The following is a 22,670-nucleotide window of genomic DNA, read 5'->3' as shown; positions in this document are numbered from 1 at the left end:
TGGAGGTTTACATACACTTAGGTTGGAGTCATAAAAACTCGTTTTTCAACCTCTTCACAAATTTATTGTTAACAAACTATAGTTTTGGCAAGTCTGTTAGGACATCTACTTTGTGCATGACACAAATAATTTTTCCAACAATTGCTTACAGACAGATTATTTCACTTATAACTCATTGCATCACAATTCCAGTCGGTCAGAAGTTTACATACACGTTAACTGTGACTTTAAACAGCTTGGAAAAATTCATAAAATGTCATTGCTTTAGAAGCTTCTGATAGGCTATTTGACACTATTTGAGTCAATTGGAGGTGTACCTGTGGATGTATTTCAAGGCATACCTTCAATTTCGGTGTCTCTTTGCTTGACACCATGGGAAAATTTAAAGAAATCAGCCAAGACCTCAGAAGAAAAATGGTGGACCTCCACAAGTTTGGTTCATCCTTGGGAGCAATTTCCAAATGCCTGAAGGTACCACGTTCATCTGTACAAACAATAATACTCAAGTATAAACACCATGGGACCACACAGCCATCATAAAGCTCAGGAAGGAGACATGTTCTGTCTCCTAGAGATGAACATACTTCGGTGTGAAAAGTGCAAATCAATCCCAGAACAACAAGATGCTGGAGGAAACAGGTACAAAAGTATGAGTTTCCACAGTAAACCGAGTCCTATATCGACATAACCTGAAAGGCCGCTCAGCAAGGAAGAAGCCACTGCTCCAAAACCGCCATTAAAAAAACAGACTACGGTTTGCAACTGCACATGGGGACAAATATCATACTTTTTGGAGCAATGTCCTCTAGTCTGATGAAACAAAAATATAACTTTTGTCATGCATAGGTGTAATAGGTGGCAGGGAAGTCAGGCGCAGGAGAGTCAAATGGAGTGTAATATGGAGTCTTTTAATAAAGTCCACGGAGTATGCTCCATAACACTAAGTGTACATAAACACACAAACATGGGTACGAGGACCCGACGCGCACCTATACAACAATCACACTACACTGACAATAAAACAATCTCTGACGAAGACATGAGGGGAAACAGAGGGTTAAATACACAACAGGTAATGAATGGGATTGAAAACAGGTGTGTGGGAAGACAAGACAAAACCAATGGAAAATGAAAAAAGGATCAATGATGGCTAGAAGACCGGTGACGTCGAACGCCGAGCACCGCCCGAACAAGGAGAGGCAACGACTTCGATAGAAGTCGTGACAGTACCCCCTGGCGCGCGGCTCCAGCTGCGCATCGACACCCGCCTCGGGGACGACCCGGAAGGCGAGGTGCAGGGCGATCCGGATGGAGACGTTGGAATTCTGATAACATGGAAGGATCTAACACGTCCTCCACCGGAACCCAGCATCTCTCCTCCGGCCCGTACCCCTCCCAGTCCACGAGGTACTGAAGGCCCCTCGCCCGATGTCTCGAATCCAAAATGGATCGAACAGTGTACGCCGGAACCCCCTCGATGTCTAGAGGAGGCGGAGGAACATTACGCACTTCAGCCTCCCGGAGCGGGCCAGCCACCATCGGCCTGAGGAGAGACACATGGAACGAGGGGTTAATGCGGTAATGAGTGGGTAGTTGTAACCTATAACATACCTCGTTCACTCTCCTCAGGACTTTAAACGGCCCCACAAACCGCAGACCCAGCTTCCGGCAGAGCAGGCGAAGGGGCAGGTTTCGGGTCGAGAGCTAGACCCTGTCCCCTGGTGCGAACACTGGGGCCTCACTGCGGCGACGGTCTGCGCCAATTTTCTGGCGCCTTATGGCACGCTGAAGGTGGACGTGGGCTGCCTCCCAGGTCTCCTCAGCGTGCCGAAACCAATTGTCCACCGCAGGGGCCTCGGTCTGGCTCTGATGCCAAGGAGCCAGAACCAGGTGATACCCTAATACACATTGAAAGGGAGTAAGGTTAGTGGAGGAGTGACGTAGCGAGTTCTGAGCCATCTCTGCCCAGGGCACGAACTTCGCCCACTCCCCCGGCCGATCCTGGCAATAAGACCGCAGAAACCTACCCACATCCTGGTTAACTCTCTCCACCTGCCCATTACTCTCGGGGAGAAAACCTGAGGTAAGACTAACCGAGATCCCCAGACGCTCCATGAACGCCTTCCAGACCCTTGATGTGAACTGGGGACCCCGATCAGACACTATATCCTCAGGCACCCCATAGTGCCGGAAAACGTGTGTAAACAGGGCCTCTGCAGTTTGTAAGGCCGTAGGGAGACCGGGCAAAGGGAGGAGATGACAGGACTTAGAAAACCGATCCACAACGACCAGGATCGTGGTGTAACCCTGTGAAGGTGGAAGATCAGTCAAAAAATCCACCGACAGGTGCGACCACTGCCGTTGAGGAACGGGTAGAGGTTGTAGCTTACCTCTGGGCAGGTGTCTAGGAGCCTTGCACTGGGCGCACACCGAGCAGGAAGAAACATAAATCCTCACGTCCTTAGCTAAAGTGGTCCACCAGTATCTCCCGTCAAGACAGCGCATCGTCCGACCTATCCCAGGATGACCAGAGGAGGGTGACGTGTGAGCCCAATATATCAATCGGTCGCGGACAGCAGACGGAACGTACAGACGACCAGCTGGACACTCAGGGGGAGAAGGCTCTGCACGTGACGCCCGCTCAATGTCCACGTCCAGCTCCCACACGACTGGCGCCACCAAACACGAAGCTGGGAGTATGGGAGTGGGATCCATGGACCGCTCCTCTGTGTCATACAGCCGAGACAATGCGTCTGCCTTAACGTTCTGGGAGCCTGGTCTGTAAGAAAGAGTAAACCCAAAACGAGTGAAAAACATGGCCCACCTTGCCTGGCGAGGATTCAATCTCTTCGCCTGCCGGATATACTCCAGATTGCGGTGGTCAGTCCAGATGAGAAAAGGGTGTTTAGCCCCCTCAAGCCAATGCCTCCACACCTTCAAAGCTTCTACGACAGCTAACAGCTCTCGGTTCCCCACATCATAGTTTCGCTCCGCCGGGCTGAGCTTCTTAGAAAAGAAAGCACAGGGGCGAAGCTTCAGTGGCGTACCCGAACGCTGAGAGATCACTGCTCCTATCCCAGCCTCGGATGCGTCCACCTCCACTATGAATGGCAAAGAGGGATCCGGATGAGCCAGCACAGGCACCGAGGTAAACAGAGTCTTCAGGTGCTCAAAAGCCCTGTTCGACTCAGCCGACCACTGCAAGCGCACCGGGCCCCCCTTTAGCAGTGAGGTAATGGGAGCTGCCACCTGACCAAAACCCCGGATAAACCTCCGGTAGTAATTGGAAAACCCCCAAAAACTCTGCAACTCCTTTACCGTGGTTGGAGTCGGCCAATTACGCACGGCTGTAATGCGGTCGCATCTCCAAAGTGGAAATCCGATGCCCTAGGAAGGAGATGGATTGTTGGAAAAACAAGCATTTCTCAGACTTGACATATAGATCATGCTCCAACAGGCGACCAAGCACCCTGCGCACCAGGGACACATGCTCGGCGCGTGTAGCAGAGTATATCAGAATATCAGCGATATACACCACTACACCCTGCCCGTGCAGGTCCCTGAAGATCTCATCTACAAATGATTGGAAAACTGATGGAGCATTCATCAACCCATATGGCATGACCAGGTACTCATAATGACCTGAGGTGGTGCTAAATGCCGTCTTCCACTCATAACCCTTCTTAATACGCACCAGATTGTACGCACTCCTGAGATCCAATTTTGTGAAAAAACGTGCCCCGTGCATTAACTCAATAATCGTATTGATCAGAGGTAGCGGGTAACTATATTTCACTGTGATTTTATTAAGACCTTGATAATCAACGCACGGGCGTAAACCGCCATCCTTTTTTTTCACAAAAAAGAAACTCGAAGAGACGGGTGAAATGGATGGCTGAATGAACCCCTGATGCAGGGATTCAGAGACATATGTCTCCATAGCCTCCGTCTCCGCTTGCGACAGGGGATACACGTGACTCTTGGGATATGCAGCGTCTACCAGGAGATCTATCGCACAATCGCCCCGTCGATGGGGTGGTAATGCCAAATCGGCATATTCGGGGGGAATGCGCACGGTGGAGACCTGGTCTGGACTTTCCAACGTAGTAGCACCAACGGAAACCCCTAAACACCTACCTGAGCATTCTCGCGACCACCCCGTGAGAGCCCTCTGTGGCCAAGAAACAGTGGGGTTATGACAAACTAACCAGGGTAGGCCTAGCACCACAGAATATGCAGGAGAATCAATAAGGAAAAGACTAATCTTCTCCTTGTGACCCTCCTGCGTTATCATTCACAAAGGTGCGGTTACCTCCCTGATAAACCCTGACCCTAATGGTCGACTATCTAAGGCATGAATAGGGAAAGGCATATCCACAGGAACAATAGGGATCCCTAAACTATGAGCTAGACTTTTATTAATGAAATTCCCAGCCGCACCCGAATCTACTAGCGCCTTATACTGGGAATGCAGTGAAAAATCAGGAAAAGAGACAGAGACAAACATTAGTGCAGCAGAGGGCTCTGGATGAGAATGGTGCCTACTCACCTGGGGTGACGCCAGAATGCCCTGCCTGCCCTCTCTATTCCCAGAGGAACCAACCCGGCACCGACCAGCAGTGTGCTCTCTGCGACCTTGAATGGTGCTCGAGCGGGAACCCCCTCCGGTCAACCCCCTCCGCTGCTTTGCCTTCAGGTGGGTGATCGAATACTATCCGGAATTGGCGGGTGAACTCCTCAAAGTGGTCCAGCGCCGCATCCTCCCTACTACACACAGCGCTGGCCCATTCCAGGGCTCTCCCGGTGAGGCATGAGACGAGGGCGTAACTCTTCTCACGGTCAGATGGTACTGGGGAGGCCGTGGCTAGATACAAGTTCAGTCTAAGGAGGAAACCCTGGCAGCCGGCAGTATCTCCGTTGTATCCCGTAGGTAGGGATAAATGGATCCTCGGTTCCGGAGAGGAAAAAACATTCACAGGAGATTCCGGTTGTGGTGGTGGTGGCGCTGGAGAAACTCCCTGTCTCTCCCAGCGATCCATTTTCATGACCATGTGATCCATGACGGAGCTGATAACGTCAAGCTCCCTCGCTTGTTCCAGAACGCGTTCCTCCAGTTCCATGGGCATAGTGTCCTCTCCCGCTGACTTCATATATTGGTCAGAGATTCTGTCATGCATAGGTGTAATAGGTGGCAGGGAAGTCAGGCGCAGGAGAGTCAAATGGAGTGTAATATGGAGTCTTTTAATAAAGTCCACGGAGTATGCTCCATAACACTAAGTGTACATAAACACACAAACATGGGTACGAGGACCCGACGCGCACCTATACAACAATCACACTACACTGACAATAAAACAATCTCTGACAAAGACATGAGGGGAAACAGAGGGTTACATACACAACAGGTAATGAATGGGATTGAAAACAGGTGTGTGGGAAGACAAGACAAAACCAATGGAAAATGAAAAAAGGATCAATGATGGCTAGAAGACCGGTGACGTCGAACGCCGAGCACCGCCCGAACAAGGAGAGGCAACGACTTCGGCAGAAGTCGTGACAACTTTTTGGCCATAATGATCATTATTATGTTTGGAGGAAAAAATGGGAGGCTTGCAAGCCGAAGAACCCCATCACAACAGTGAAGCACGGGGGTGGCAGCATCATGTTGTGGGGGTGCTTTGCTGCAGGAGGGACTGGTGCACTTCACAAAATAGATGGCATTGTGAGGGAGGAAAATTATGTGCATATATTGAAGTAACATCTCTGGACATCAGTCAGAAAGTTAAAGCTTGGTCGCAAATGGGTCTTCCAAATGGACAATGACCCCAAGCATACTTCCAAAGTTGTGGCAAAATGGCTTAAGGACAACAAAGTCAAGGTATTGGAGTGGCCATCACAAAGCCCTGACCTCCATCCTATAGAACATTTGTTGGCAGAACTGAAAAAGCGTGTGCGAGCAAGGAGGCCTACAAACCTGAGTCAGTTACACCAGCTCTGTCAGGAGGAATGGGCCAAAATTAACCCAACTTATTGTGGGAAGCTTGTGGAAGGCTACCCGAAACATTTGACCCAAGTTAAACAATTTAAAGTCAATGCTACCAAATACTAATTGATTGTATGTAAACTTCTGACCCACTGGGAATGTGATGAAAGATAGAAAATCTGAAATAAATCATTGTCTCTACTATTATTCTGACATTTCACATTCTTAAAATAAAGTGATGATCCTAACTGACCTAAGACAGAGAATTTTCTCTAGGATTAAATGTCAGGAATGATGAAAAACTGAGTTTAAATGTATTTGGCTAAGGTGTTTGTAAACTTCTGACTCCAAGTGTATATATATAGCTCAGAAAACTTTGGGGGCCAAATGAAAGGCCATATCAATGGGATTAATTGAAGGCCATATACGTTGATCTTTGAGGTGTAATGAAGGGTAATATACTCTACTGTAGGGACTAATGAAGGGTAATGTGCTTAGTGCTGAGCGATTAACCAACATTTTAGTTATTTGTAGGATTTAATAAAACTAATTGACCCGATGTCTGTTAAATTATTTGAATTCCATTTAGTATTTTTTTTTCTGGGAGCTGAATGTGCAATGTCTCTAAAGAAAAATCAGATCAAGCACGAACTGTGCGATGTAGTAGGGAATTGTAGTTTCCAACCGGCCAATTTTCTACATTGTTTAGTGAATTAATCGTGGTAATTAACTACAATGACCATAATCAATTGTGACCAGTCAGTGTGTAGCAGACATGGATAGGGAGAGAATAATGATTGAGAGGGATAGAGAGCAGTTGCTTCGCGAGGTATCTCTACCTGAAAATACATGATTTAAGTGATTTGATGGTTGGTATTCAGCAGTCATAAAAGTATCTGTTATTTACTTTGAAAAACTACAAAAATGGTGATTTTCAGACCGCATAGCCAGCAGCGCTATAGAGGGAGATGTTGATTTGGGATTAAATAATAAAATAAAACTAATGTAATATACACAACTGAAATATTTTATTAAAGTAGAGTAATGTAAATAAATTATGGTTAATAAGTGATAAGCAGGAATGGCAGTCACTACCATCATGAGACTTTTTCATTGTTTTATTCTGTGTTTTTACAGCATTCAACCCGCATAATGCATAATGCATTTCATGAAAAAACAAATAATTGAAACTGAAATCAAAGACTGTGATATAAAAAATAAAAAAATTGAACCGGAACTGAACCGACCTCAAAAAGCACTAATCACTGTACTGTTGGTTCTAAAAAAGGGTAATGTACTGTACTGACTGACTAATGAAGGGCAATGTACTGTACTGACTGACTAATGAAGGGCAATGTACTGTACTGAATGACTAATGAAGGGCAATGTACTGTACTGTAGGGATTAATGGAGGGTATTGTACTGTAGGGACTAATGAAGGGTAATGTACTGTATTGTAGAGACTAATGAAGGGTAATGTGCTGTACTGTAGAGACTAATGAAGGGTAATATGCTGTAGGGATTAATGAAGGATAATGTACTGTACTTTAGGGACTAATGAAGGGTAATGTACTGTAGGGAAAGGGGGATACCTAGTCAGTTGTACAACTGAATGCATTCACCTGAAATGTGTCTTCCGCATTTAACGCAACCCCTGTGAATCAGAGAGGTGCGGGGGGCTGCCTTAATCGACATCCATGTCTTCGGCGTCTGGGGAACAGTGTGTTAACTGCCTTGCTCAGGGGCAGAACGACACATTTTTACCTTGTCAGCTCAGGGATTCGATCCAGCAACCTTTCGGTTACTGGCCCAACGCTAACCACTAGAGACTAATGAAGGGTCATGTTCTGTAGTTAAAACATCGGTCATCTGACCACACTATGATTTTATCAGGGGGTCATGATTACTGCTCTGAGCTGCTGAATATACAGAAACCAACTTACTTACTCACCTGCAGGAATTAAGTAAGTGCCCCTTGCAGACTTTTGCACTAAAATACATTACTTTCCATTTTGTAACCCTCAAATTGCTACTTAGGTCAACTACTCTAAATAACCAGGTACAAATACACTTGGCTTTACAAAACCAAGATATGCCAAGTTGAAAGTAATTGGACAATTGCACAAACACACATGTCCATATTTAGTAAGGCATAGAGTTTTGGCTCTCAGGCATTGGAAAGTAATCAGCTGACTACCTACTTTCATTACCTTGGGCTCTCTCAGGCCATTCGATCCCCACTGCTGCTTCCCTTCCCCAGACAGCTGGACTCTGGGTTATGGGAGCCTGGTGGGGCAGCCATTAATTAGAAGTAGAGGGTAACCCTCTAAAAGATATAGATCTCGAAGAAAAAAGCAGAGACATAACATTTTGTTTTTAATTGCCCAGATTAAAATGTTCTTCGGGGCTTGTCACCTTTTTCCTGTCTACGATTATTTACTCAATTTTCCACTGCTGAATATCACATTAGACCTTTTGAAAAGCTTTGCCCAGCTTCACTTGCATATCTCCAAGCTTATTAAAGGGTTGCTCATAAGTTCTTGCTTTTATTAAAGGGTTTCTCATTAAAAAAAAAATTATGTACCGCCCAACTTTTCAGTCTCCGGCTGCTGTAGGTGGCTGCAATCTGTTTTCAAGGGCATGACGTAGGCAAATGAAATCAGTGTGGTCTTTCGTGAGAAGTTACAAGTAGAGCTTTTCATTTATAAACTAAGATTACAAGTAATAGACTGTGGGAGGAATATGTGTGAAGCTGAGGCTCTCTGTGGAGTGTGAATGTGGGTATTGTCCAAGCTGCAACCGGAGAAATAGCCAACCAATTAGTTACCAGCCCAGAGTTGGGCACTTTCTGTGTTAAAAGAATCTCAAAAGTTCGCCCCACCTCTCTTATACGTTAACTTCACACTTTATCAAGACCTCCACTGTGGAACTATTTCAAGGTGGTCATTGCGAATTTAGTGTTCTGTTTTTGGGTCTAAAGAGCTGCTATGTGCAAAGTGGGACTATGATCGGCATTCTGTCTTCAGTCGCCAACTCTATCAAACAACCTGGATTTCTAATCAGCCTTAAATAGCAGTATGTGGATCTTGAGTCAAGCTGTGTACCAATATGGCCTGCGCAGATAAAACTGTAATTTACTCCAAACATCCAGCTGTCCGTTTCAACAGATGTGACTACAAAGGGGCCCGGAGCAGCCTCCGTCATAAGACCTCACAGCTGTGGAGAGAACTTTAAAAAAGATTTGGCCTGTCTGTCAACGGGCTGGTGTTGAGCCAGACAGAGGTTTAGGCTTGTCTTCTAGTGTTTGTAAGACACGTCTCGAACCTCCCATTCTCCTCCTAACCTATTACATCTACTGTGAAACAATAATTATCTTTGATATCTACTCATTTTGACGGCTAATGCAGAAATGAAGGCAAATCTGGCCCTCCAACAATGGCAGTGGTTGTTTTACTTTTCTGGATAATTAGACTGCCTTTGATTTAGCCAACAAGCTACAGATCTCAGCTTTGATAGTGTCCCACAAAATATATGTTTAATTGTGAGGGCTCGTTACAGTTCGCAGGCTGTCGCTTTCACTCCCAGCAGAAGTATTTTTGGAAAGACTATGAAAACGTTCAACTTTTCATTCGTATCTAACAGCTTAACGCTGTCAGAAAGATGAGCATAATTGTTATTCACTAGATGAGTCTTAAATACAAAAGAAGCCATTCTGTGGGATTGATAAGATAGCAGCTTGTGCTTCTCTGTGATGGTTGGCACACAGGTGATGTCATGTCTAAGTGCAGACCCAGGGGTCAAGGGTCAGATTCCAAGGGGTCAAGCTGTTGCCTGCACACAAATATAAATCCTGTAGTGAAAGTATTAGTGAGGCGGTTGGAGCGACACCTGATCTTCTTTTTGAAGAGGCCAGACATGAGTGTCTGCACTAATTAGAGGCTTGCTCAAATTGTTGAGGGACAGGGACCATTTGTAACCGGAGCAGAGCCCCTGTGTGGCATACAGATGTAGGATCTTAATTTGAGCCAGTATGCTACAATAGCAAAATAACCCTGCTGCAACAAAAGCAAATTATTATAATTACTGGATGATTTTTGTAGGGGTTATAATGGAAAATCTGTCATTTCAAAGTAGAAATTACAAACAGCAGAAGCCTTTTTAAACCTTAAATACTCCACAAGTTTTACAAGTTTTTCTGTAACAGGGTGATCAAATAAAGATCCTACGTCTGTACGATTCAGTCACTGCAATGGCAAGAGCCGAAGTGTCGAAAGAGTTCAATTTAGATTTGGTGTGTCTCATTTCCACACAAATGCACGTGCTCACACGCTCTCACACACACGCTGACAGGGTGTGTGTAGAAGAATACCTCATCACCTCGGCAAATGTTCAACAAATTGCGGGTAATGTTCAAATGACGTTTGTTTCTCTCAGGACCATGCCTTTAAACTGAGCGATTTGTTACAGAGATTTATAGATTATGCCCCTTTATTACTCCAAGTAATGCAAATCCTGCAGTGGCCCCCAGTTCTAAAGCCCTGTTTGAGCCTGCGTGTTTCATATGTCTTACCCAGGGGTATGTGTTTCTGAGCCATAACAAAAAAAAATGCTTGCCTGTATTCATGTGAATTTAATGTGAATCAATCAATATTTCAGAGCTCTTAGGCTGCCATAGCAATACTGTGCTATGCAATACTGTCACAAGCATTAACATCTGCTAACCATGTGTATGTGACCAATACAATTTGATTTGATTTGATTTTGCCTGGAATACCTGGAGGGTTTGCAGGCAATCCAATGGTTCAACCCAGATTCCCTCAAACTCATTCTGATTGTTCTATCCAAATGCCCCCATCATAGATTTTGGATGCCAATTTGAGGAATCCCTAATACATAGCTACAGGCATCCCATTAAAATAAAATGTATTGAAATTTCCTCAAACTGTGTACATCAAGTGCACGAACATGGTCCCTGTAAACTTGCCAAATATTCTATATCTGTCCACTAGAAAGATGTGAAAAAATAAAGAGCCAGGTTTACAATCTGTCCATGTTACCAACAGCTCTACAGTGTACCCTCAAGGCAACAGTTGGACTGAAGTCAAAGATAGACTCATCAAGTTGTAAAAGTGATACTTCATGACATTTTCACAAGCTTCACAGTTGGACTGCCCTGCATTAGAACTCTTCCCATGTGCTTGAAAGAGAGAGAGGGACAGAAAGAGATGGAAAGTGATCTGATAAGTTCGGAAGAGTTAAAGTGTCTCAAGAACTCTGGAAACAGAAACATGAATATGCCAGTAGCCATCTCCACCCAGTTACACATGCCTGCTGTCAGGTTGGGCGGTATCTGGTTGGGCCATCCGATAGCGTCCGCGGATGTTTTGCCATGCTTCAGCAGGACACGCTAACAAAGGGCCACTCCTGGTCCCATGCTGTGATGGACAGAGGACCCGAGGGGAAGTACATATCCTCTGGGGTAGATGGGTGAGATTTCCTCCTCCCCTGGTAGGGAGTCAAAGGTTTTAGTCATTCTGTCATTCAAATCTCAGTGATTTTTACCATTGATTTTGTCTTTGACACTAGCCATAGTGGTTTATATGTTATAAGACATAGTCAGTATATGACTGACACAATTCACAGAAGGATGCCTTTTGTAGACTAAAACCAACACAAATACACTCACCTACAAACTGCAAACACACATCTACAGTATAACACACACACACAAGACAGTGCCATGACTCAGCCAGCTTGCAGTCCTCTGTCATCCCTTCCTCACCAGCCGTCACAGTAGCATCAGTGACCTCTCCAGGGATTTCAGGTGTCAAAGCCGTCACGCTTCATGTTTAGTCTCATACAGGAGCATATGCCCGGCAGATTGAATCGTTACAGAAGGCAGTGGTCTAATGCAGCCAAATTATTTTTTAATGGCATGAAAAAATCCCATGCCGTGTTTCAGCGACTTTTTGTCTGACCGACTTTAAACCCAAAGGCAATAAATATCCAAAAGCAAGGCCTGGAATTTACTGCACCTGTACTAACCACCCCTAAGATGTAATAAGCAACAGATGTGCAAGCCATTGCTTTGGCCTGAAAGCAGGAAGAAAAAACAAGAATTCATTGTTGGGTATTGTTTCATCACCTGAGCAAAGCAGCTTGGACACTGTTGTTTAGGGACTCATAGCGACTTTTGATTAGCGGGTAACACGGGTAAAATAAAACTATTTTGATTCAGTGCCCTGATGGTTCTCGTGTTGTTTTATAGGAAGGGAAATAACTGCCATGGCCACTTAGGCTTGACATCGGAGACCGAAGCGAGACAGTCGAGGGCGCAGGTGGCACGGTGTTGAATTGTCCGATTTTTGCTGTTCCATGTGAAAATTATATTTTGTCCGCTTAACAGGCGTGACCCTCATGTCAATGCAATCCATAGCAATTAGATACAGTTTACCTCTAACCAGTGCCAACTGGAATGGAGAATTATTACTGTAACCTCTGAGAACCTTCTATTAAACTTGGAATAGAATACTAACCGTTTTGTGGGAGTTGAGGTGTTTTGTGGTCTGACATGAATAGTGCTGGTCTATTAGGGGAACAAAAGTTATGTCTGACGTATATTACACCACATGTCTGTTAGATAAGCTCATTGCTACAGGGTTTCTGTAATGTGACACATTTATGATATAACAATGAAAACATGATCATGCTGTAATGTTACAGCAAAGCCAGAGGAAGTTTTGTTATTCCACTGTGATAGGACACATACAGCAAGCCCACAGGCTGCCTTTTCATATTGTGTGTGTGTATGTTTGTGTGTTTGTGTGTTTGCATATGTATGTGCATGCTCCTGAGTGTGATTGAGCATTCATGCATGAGTGTTGTGGAATATGACTGTGGGTAATTGTGGATGTGGGCATCCCTCTATGTCTCTCAACGTGCGTGTTCATGTGAGCACTCACTCACTGTCATCTGTTTTGGGCATGGAAAGGTTAATGTTTAACAGCGGTAGCATAGATCAGAATGGTTTACCCAGTAACGTGTGAACAAAGCACAATGGTAGCACTGTATAGGCCTATTTATTCAAACTCATATCCTCCCTTAATCGTGGTTACACTTTCCTCGCAGGAGAAAAAATAAAAGTGGGTCAAGGAAAAGTCAGGTTTGAGGTAATTCTCTCCGGGGACAACCCTCAGATCATTATGTGACATTGGTTAACCTGGAGAGTGAGGTCATCTGGAAGTCTGGATTTCACCCAGAAAAAGACAGACCTAGAGGACCACAGTGTTTCCCCCAGCAGCGGTGGCAAAGTTAGCGTTGGGGGAAGGGGGTGTGGCACGGTTTTAGAGACCCTCCTCTTGGCCACAGAGACAATGTTGCCGTTTTAAAGCAAATTGTCTGCAATTTTACACTTTGGGACAGAGAGAACATTTTACAGTTTCAAAGAACATTTCCTACAATTATACACATTTTGCCATGACTTATGTTTTGTTCTTATGCTATCTGAGTGACTCAATCATTATAATAAAATCAATGGGGACCCCATGCCATGCCATTTTTTACATTTTAGATTCTTCCTCTGTCTAGTTCTTATTTTGGTGATTATTCTCAAAGATGATTTTATCAAAAATATATATTTTAGATATTTGAGTTGTTTTTAAGTTTACACTGAAAACATTTGACCATCTAGCTCTGGTGCCACGTTGCTAAATGCATATAGGGAAAACACTGGACCATGTGGCTAAACAAGGGTCAGTTAATGGAAAAGTTGAAAGGGCGACGTATGAAAGTTGTATTATTTCTGAGAAAGTAATGAAAATGGAGGTTGAATGTAGGAATGTCAAAGAAAGATGGTTTGTAATCTCATACTGTACTGTAATCAAAGAAAGGGTTTGTGCAAGTGGAATCTGGCAATAAACTACAGAGGATCAACAAAATTGGTCTAGTTCATATTTTAACACAAAGACCCATGACAGAAGAGATATGCATACATATATCCTCTTCCCCATGTATTATAGTAAAGACACACTGTAACTGTACCATCAGTGGGTTATCGCCAAATGCATCCCATGACATTTTCACATGCAAATAGAACTTGATTTGTATGGTATATCAGACTGTGGTTTTTAAAAGTTCAACATGCAACATAATATCCTTTTTTGTTTTGTGGATAGAGTAGCATATCACTTTTTCTCCCCACGTGTCTAAAAACCTTTTCATCAAGGCCTAACCTCTATTTTCTATAACCATTTCCCCCCCTTTCTCAACGACAGTGAGGCCAGATTTTCCTTTGACATTTCTATCCTTAATTACAGTCTTATTAAACAGGCATTCCATTCAGCGTTTAACAGATTTTTTCCCAGAGGAATTATGTTTGGGAATGGTTCCCAAATGCACATGTCTATTTATAATTGTACCAAGTATGTTTTTCATGGGGTTGGTTGTTCGCTCAACCTACATTAAAACCATGTGTATCCTACTATGCTTACTGTGCCACATGTCCACATCTACTGTATATCTAAGGTTGTGTGTTAAAGGACACATATTTTCCCATTAATCATTATGTACTTTATGAGCCTCTGTGTTCCCCACACTGTAATATAATAGGAAGGTAATTAAAGACATGCCATTGTGATGGAAGGCCTAGGCTTAATAGCATTAAAGGGCCTATCCACTTGTTGCTTCTATAGCCGTTAGAGGCCCTGCCAGCCAATGAATAGCAAGCGAGCAGTCAATCAATTGGGCCCGGTGCTGCCGTTACTTGCACCGCCAGATGAAAAGAGCTATCAAACTTTTTATGGACATCAAAGACATCAAAGAAAAGTTGGCTGAAGCAACAAGTATGATCGGTTTATCTCTGACTGAGAACATAGTGTTTTGTCTTCTTGAAGAGGTGTATATGAGGTGTACAGCCATGAAATACTGCCTGAAGGGTAATAGACCATTTTGTGTGGGATGATGTTGCACAAAAAATGCAATTTTTCTATCTCCGGGGGAGTGCAAGAATCATCTTGCCGCAACAGCTCTTTTTCCCAAACAAGTTGGCTTTTCTTTTTACTCACTGTGGTTGGTATTGGAAGCAAAGATTTTTCGAAGCAGTTTGATTGAGAAATGTTTTGACGTGCTACCGTGTTATTATTTGTGTCGCTCTCTCTCCTAGCTGGCCTGCCAGCAAACCTAAATAAAAACATCAAAGTCTTTTGGACAGAGCATGATGTAAGTGTTATCTCACCAAGCAGTCTCATCACCATTATACATCTCATATTTGTGATCGACAGTGCAGTATTTTGTGCCAGAGGAACGGACTGTGGCTGTCATCTACACAGATATTGTTGTAAACCTGTATTAAAGTGGATCAAAGCTAGTTGGATCTTGGATCAGAGTCTTACACACAGTGTCTCTCTGTCGACCACTCCCCCGGTCAGCAATGTTGTCTTTGGACTTTCCGGACACGATTTTGGGGTTGACATTGAATCATTCTTTGAGATTGTCCAGAGCCAGCGCAGTCGGCACTCGTGGCAAACTTAGCATGGCCTGTGTTTTTGTTTCTATCAAAAGCAAATGAGCAGGACATGAATCACGCTTGCCAGACATGAGGCACTCTCCTCTCTTAAAAATATATGGCAAAATAAAGAGTAATTCAACTTAATGTGCCCTAAAGTGCAAATGCCTCCACATACAGTGCCACAAAATGGTTACACATCTATTTAATCCACTAAGAAACATCCAATGGCACGTTCCTTTCAGCAAGACTATTAACGCCCTGCTATTTCCCCTGTAAGAGGTATCTGTGGGGTCTCACTGACATCAGCAGAAACGGCTGTGTTACTGATGCAGAATGTATCATTCCTTGTCAAATCATACTAGGACAGCAAGATGTATGATTTGTGACTCTTGGATATGTTCACATCATGGTGCTGTCTGTCTCCCTCTGGCTTTACCTGACTTTTGATTAGAACATTTTAATTCTATCCTGCACAATTGAAATTCAATTGTTCATCAGGAAAAGCTTCCCTTCCTCTTATTTCCCAAGGTTGTCTGTTTATAAATATGTTTGTGACATCATAACACTGTTTCCTAGGAGATTGGTTCAGCTTGCTATTGTTGTCTTGATGGGGGCTCAGGTGGGACGCAGTCAGTATATTATGGACCGGTGGGGCAGCAGACAGAGAGACAGTTTATAGGCAGTGTATTCTCCTGGAGGTGACAGGCCCTGATGGAGAGGGGAACGTAGGGGTGAGGCGGGAGGGATTTGATTTAAGACCCCTTGGCCGCAGGTCCCGGGGGCAACCGGCGTAGGGAGCTTGTTAAAAACCCACAGCGCCGCCTTCCATTTTAATGGCCCCCGTGTCCAACAAACTTCCTTCCAGGAGTTTATGGAGACGAGATGCGGCATCACAGCTGACAGCGGCAAGAGATTTGCGGAAATTATAGTGTCTGTGTTAGAAAGGTGCTTTGAGATTGTTGTTGTTGTTTTCTGCTCTGGTTGTAAAAACTCACTCAAATACTCTGCCCCTACAGGGAAGGACACAGGTGCTGCTTGTAACAACACTACATCTTTTGTCAAACGGGAGAGTGTTCGGGCAAAATTTTACTTGACTAAATAAATAGTCTAATAGATATATGTTCATATTCTCTGTTTAGGTAGGGGCAGTGGACAAATGCTTTACTATACCGCAGGGCAAACTAGAACAAACATTGGCCCACTCAAATACAGTATGAAGGCCCTTATCATAAGTCACCCTGCTTCAGTGTTTGTATTTAATGTTGTAGCAGTTTCTCTACTAACAAAAGTAGATAAAAGAATACAATTTACTGTGATTTCCCTTGTCAGATTGAGACTATAGTGTGCATTACTGTACATTGCAAACAGGGCTTACATGTTCAATGTTTCTTCCCTTGTTACCTACTTGGGCCGCTACTGGCCCGAACCAACTTGTTGTGAGTAAAAACTTAATGTGTGTTGATTCCTTCAAGGATAATTTCATTACCCACAGCAATTCTCTGAAACAGTTGGCTGCGTTAGCAGAACATAAAACCGTGGTCTCCGCATTTCAATAAAGAGGTCTCATAGCCATTCATTAAGTTATACTTTTATTACTCCCATGTATTACTTTTTAAATATTATCCGGCTCTGACGATCAATATTCCATAAAAAAGCTATTTAGCTGGTAGCCTCTATGTAATAAATGATTAATTATCTGTTCGGTGTTCGCATATTTAGCATGGCAGAACAGTCATTGCATTCTTCCTTTTTCCTCAGAGATATTAATTTTATTCATTTTCTCATGTCTTTTTTTCTCTGGTAATATTGTATTAGATTGGAGATTTATCTGTGGTAATGTATTATATTGGAGGTTTTTCTGTGGTAATGTATTATATTGGAGGTTTTTCTGTGGTAATATTGTATTATATTGGAGGTTTTTCTGTGGTAATGTATTATATTGGAGATTTTCTTTGGTATTATATTAGAGGTTTTTCTGTGGTATTATTGTATTATATTGGAGTTTTTTCTGTGCTAATGTATTACATTGGAAGTTTTTCTGTGGTAATGTATTATATTGGAGGTTTTTCTGTGGTAATGTATTATATTGGAGGTTTTGACGCTTCCACCCCATTGCACTTACCATTTACACATGAATACAAGGTTTATTATTTTAAGTATGGTATTTTACTATTCCAATAAATGGCCATCCAAAAACAGTTATTGTATTAGCATCTTAGCCTTCTGTATCAGTAGGTTTTCTACCATGTGTCCTGAAATGGCCAAAGTCTTAAATAAAACCACAATTGCAACCCCAGCAGGGATGAAGTTGACCATTACTGTTCATCTTTACACACTTATCTTCTCTGAAACAACTCTTCTACCAATGTAAATATAACATAAAAGTAACATTCTCATTTCCCAACAATTCTTCCAAGGTGTCCAAGATTTCCAGCATGAGAAGATAATCACAGTCGTAGGAGAGGGAATGATCCATAGTCCAGACTTCCCATTTACCTACCCCAGGAGTACCGTGCTGGTCTGGAGACTGATGGCCTCCAGTGACAACATGAGAATCCACTTGTCCTTCGACGAGAGGTTCGGCCTGGAAGACTCAGAGGACGGAATATGCAAGTAAGATCATAAGCATAAAGACATATAACATATGCTTATGACTAGAGGTCGACCGATTAATCTGAATGGCCGTTTAATTAGGGCCGATTTCAAGTTTTCATAACAAACGGAATATTATTGGACACCGATTTGGACAATTATTATAATTTTTTTACACCTTTATTTAATCTTTATTTAACTAGGCAAGTCAGTTAGGAACACATTCTTATTTTCAATGACGGCCTAGGAACGGTGGGTTAACTGCCTTGATCAGGGGCAGAACGACAGATTTTTACCTAGCTCGGGGATTCAATCTTGCAACCTTACAGTTAACTAGTCCAACGCTCTAACCACCTGATTACATTGCACTCCATGCGGAGCCTGCCTGTTACGCGACTGCAGTAAGCCAAGGTAAGTTGCTAGCTAGCATTAAACTTATCTTATAAAAAACAATCAATCAATCAATCATAATCACTAGTTAACTACACATGGCTGATGATATTACTAGTTTATCTAGCGTGTCCTGCGTTGCATATAATCGATGCGGGGCATATTTGTGAAGAAGGACTGTCGTTGCTCCAATGTGTACCTAACCATAAACATCAATGCCTTTCTTAAAATCAATACACAGAAGTATATATTTTTAAACCTGCATATTTAGCTAAAAGAAATCCAGGTTAGCAGGCAATATTAACCAGGTGAAATTGTGTCACTTCTCTTGCGTTCATTGCACGCAGAGTCAGTGTATATGCAACAGTTTGGGCCGCCTAATTTGCCAGAATGTTACGTAATTATGACATAACATTGAAGGTCGTGCAATGTAATAATGCAACAATGCAATACTAAAGTGTCGATAAGAACATCCAATAGTCAAAGGTTAATGAAATATAACAATGGTATAGAGAGAAATAATCCTATAATTCCTAAAATAACTACAGCCTAAAACTTCTTACCTGGGAATATTGAAGACTTATGTTAAAAGGAACTACCAGCTTTCATATGTTTCATGTTCTGAGCAAGGAACTTAAACTTTAGCTTTCTTACATGGCACATATTGCACTTTTACTTTCTTCTCCAACACTTTGTTTTTTCATTATTTAAACCAAATTGAACATGTTTCATTATTTATTTGAGGCTAAATTGATTGTATTGATGTATTATATTAAGTTAAAATAAGTGTTCATTCAGTATTGTTGTAATTGTCATTAATACAAATCAATTTTAAAATTTGGCCGATTAATCGGTATCGGTTTTTTGGTCCTCCAATAATCGGTATCAGCGTTGAAAATTCATAATCGGTCGACCTCTACTTATGACATACAACTGTCAGATTTATAGTAAAATAAAAATCCAACATACTCAATTGCCAATATAGCCAAGTCAGCATGTTGTGTTTCACCTTGAGATATACCTGATGGGTGTACCGTGCCATTTAATAACTAAATTAAATACATGACATACCATGACAATACAGTGCAGTATACTGCAACTATGCAGTATGTAGGCCTACATGTCCATCTACAGTGGTAGTAGTTAATCTAGTTTTACTCTATGCTTTAGCCAGCTTTTCATCAGGACTTCCCGAGTTCAGTTAGCATGCAGAGATTTAGAATCAAAGAGGGCCCATTTGTGAAATTGCCTTTTGCCCAGTATGGCGGCTGATGAAAATGGAAAAGTACAGCCCAGAGTGAGTTGTTTTGCTGAGGCCATACGGCGTGGGTGAATAATTCGTGTGTGATTGGACAAATAATGGAGAGGTCTTTTCCCTCAGGAGCTAAAGTCTGTGAAGGGTCTTAGACCTCCCCTTATTTGATCTAATACCCCCTTTCAATTACTAGCTACCTTTGTCTCTGTTGCTGTTCATTAGGGACAGCGGTGCAGAGCCAGTCTGTGATCGATTTCCTTCATGCATTATATTCAGCATCCGGGTGTCAATACATCCAATCTGACTGCCTGGTTGGTATGGAGAGATCCTGTGGAAAGCAGAGGGGGAGAGAACAGAGAGTGGCTAGCTATTGTTGGAGAGACCCCTGATGGTAGTTATGATGTATGACATGACTGTGCTCCAGACAGCCAGATCCCCAGAGATAATATCATACTCAGGCTGATCCTATAGCTGATTCTGGGGTCAGAAGTACCAAAAGGGGGCATTTACACTTTATAGTAAAGGGTGTCTCATCGTGTCCAGAGGTTTCAGTGCTGGTAATTTGACCCCACGTTCAGCCATTTTGGGTGGGTGGATCTCTTTTGATGAATGGGATGACTCTGCTGTCTGAAGCCCAAGAGGAGGAGTCCCACGGTGGGGAAGAGTGAGGATTGACAGCCTTTGTGCTGGCCCTACCTCCATACAAGACTGGACTAGTTGCAGTCCTAGAGGATGGGAGCAGACGATAACAACATCCACTTGCATGGTTGTACAAGTCATTGCCACCTCTCCGTTTTTACCTCCCTCTTCTTTCATTTTCCAACAGAGAACACATTTTATTTGATCAGGTCCCAAGACACACAGTTGGCAGAGATAGCAAACAGATGAATAGGTGCACACACAAGCAGAAGCAGAGACATCTTCACAAGTCTCTCTCTCCTTTACACACACACACTCTCTCTTTTATGCACACTTTCTCTCTCTTTTACACTCTCTCTCTCTCTCTCTCTCTCTCTCTCGCTCTGTCTGTGTATCCCCCTCCCCTATTTGCTTCTCTCTTACACATGCACACGCTAAAAATGAAAAGCCAAAAAATAAAACTGTTGCCGGACAAAATGACAACAAAAAAAGGTTAATTTGCATAATTTTGTGAAATTAAATTGGCCTGTGTGTATTTTCCTTAGTCATCATGTATCTTATTTATCAAATACAACTATCACATGCTCCTACAGCTCCTCAGCTGGTTGCTGCTGCACTTTTATAAGCCCATTCATTGCGCAAAATTTCTAAATGCATTCGTGTGTTAAAACAGTTTTGTTGCACGAGTAAAAAGAGCTACTATTTTTACTATTCATCAATTGGCAATTGAAGCACGCCTCCCATTCACCATTCAAGTGCAGACAACAGGCTATCAGCGCGTCACCCACCATTTTACAATGTGAGCTGGAGGCAGTATTCATTTGTCTTTAAACTGTGTATGCTTGAACAAGCATTATAACTCCTCCTGAAAAAATGCCCACCTTATTTGCTGTATGTTCATCTCTGTCACATATGGAACCGCTCCCATCGGTTTAGAATGGTGTTTTCCTACATTTTGGAAAATTATTTAAAATGACAGTTTATTGGCTGCTTCATTACAGGAGTTCCAAGTCCTGTTAAGAGCGTACCCAATTGACCAGACCATGGGTCAATTTCTCAAATGGCCGGTAAATTTAAATCTTCCCGGTCACATTTTCCTAACTGACACACACACACACACACACACACACACACACACACACACACACACACACACACACACACACACACACACACACACACACACACACACACACACACACACACACACCATTATCTTGTTTATTGTGCTCTACCCTATGCCTCACAGCACATTAACTAGTAAATAAATAAGAGAATACAAATCTGTGGTTCTCTAATTAGCAGCAGTAGCCGGGGATAAAACAAATTAAAGAGTGGTGGGGGGGGGAACTCCAGAGAGACAGAAAGAGAGAGCCCCTGCAGTGAACAATCATCCTCAAGAAGAGAATAATCTTTAGTAGTTCAGATGCTCATCTACTATTCTGCTTGTCTGAGGGGGGATGAAAAACATTCTTCCCAAATCCCGCGGAGAAAAGTCATATTGCCAGCACAGAGACACTTGAGACACACGGCTACAGTGGCTTTAATCATTCTCCAGAACTTTTACTGTATTTCTATAAATAATGTGTTGGAGTGTGGCATTACACATGAAACTATGTAATAAGCAGGTTGCACTGCATTATAGATTAGCCATCTGCCACTGTGGGGCTGTCAGCCTGTTTCACAGTCCTCCAAACCGTATCAGGAAAGAAGGGCTGAATATTGACAGCTAATGATGCTTATTGCACTGTGTGTACTGTTACAGCATGTAGTCAAAAACCCACATCATAGGTTGTGTAGATCCAGCTATACTGTATGTCTCAAACACAAATGAATGGAAAAGATACAGTGCTTTCAAAAAGTATTCATATCCCTTGACTTATTCCACATGTTGTTACAGCCAGAATTCAAAATGTATTACTTTATTTTCATTCACCCATCTTAACACAATACCCATAATGACAAAGTGAAAATGTGATTATAGAAATGTTTGCACATTTATTGAAAATAAAATAAATTTATTCACACCCCTTTGCTATGACACTCCAACTTGAGCTCAGGGGCATCCAATTTCCTTTGATCATCCTTGAGATGTTGCTACAACTTGATTGGAGTCCACCTGTGGCCAATTTAATTGTTTGGTCAAATGTCTATATAAGCTCCCACAGTTGACAGTCCATGTCAGAGCAGAAATTTGACCATGAAGTCTAAGGAACTGTTCATATATCTCTGAGTTAGAATTGTGATGAGGCATATATCTGGGTGTGGAAAGGTTCCAAGAGAACAGTGGTTTCCATCATTGGGAA

General features: G+C 42.8%; 1 protein-coding gene across 1 annotated transcript in view; it reads left to right on the top strand.

Moving 5' to 3' along the window:
• The window catches only part of LOC112221054 (platelet-derived growth factor C), a 74,191-nt gene that overhangs the window by 14,283 nt on the left and 37,238 nt on the right, over nt 1-22,670 (top strand). Inside the window, exon 2 of the mRNA XM_024383123.2 lies at nt 17,906-18,101. Coding sequence (XP_024238891.1) covers nt 17,906-18,101 — 196 coding nt within the window. The remainder of the gene's footprint in view (nt 1-17,905; nt 18,102-22,670) is intronic.

This window comes from Oncorhynchus tshawytscha, linkage group LG21, assembly GCF_018296145.1.
Source record: "Oncorhynchus tshawytscha isolate Ot180627B linkage group LG21, Otsh_v2.0, whole genome shotgun sequence".
Classification (NCBI taxonomy): domain Eukaryota; kingdom Metazoa; phylum Chordata; class Actinopteri; order Salmoniformes; family Salmonidae; genus Oncorhynchus; species Oncorhynchus tshawytscha.
Note: the sequence above shows the minus strand (reverse complement) of the source record. Positions and strands in the feature narration are given on the sequence as shown.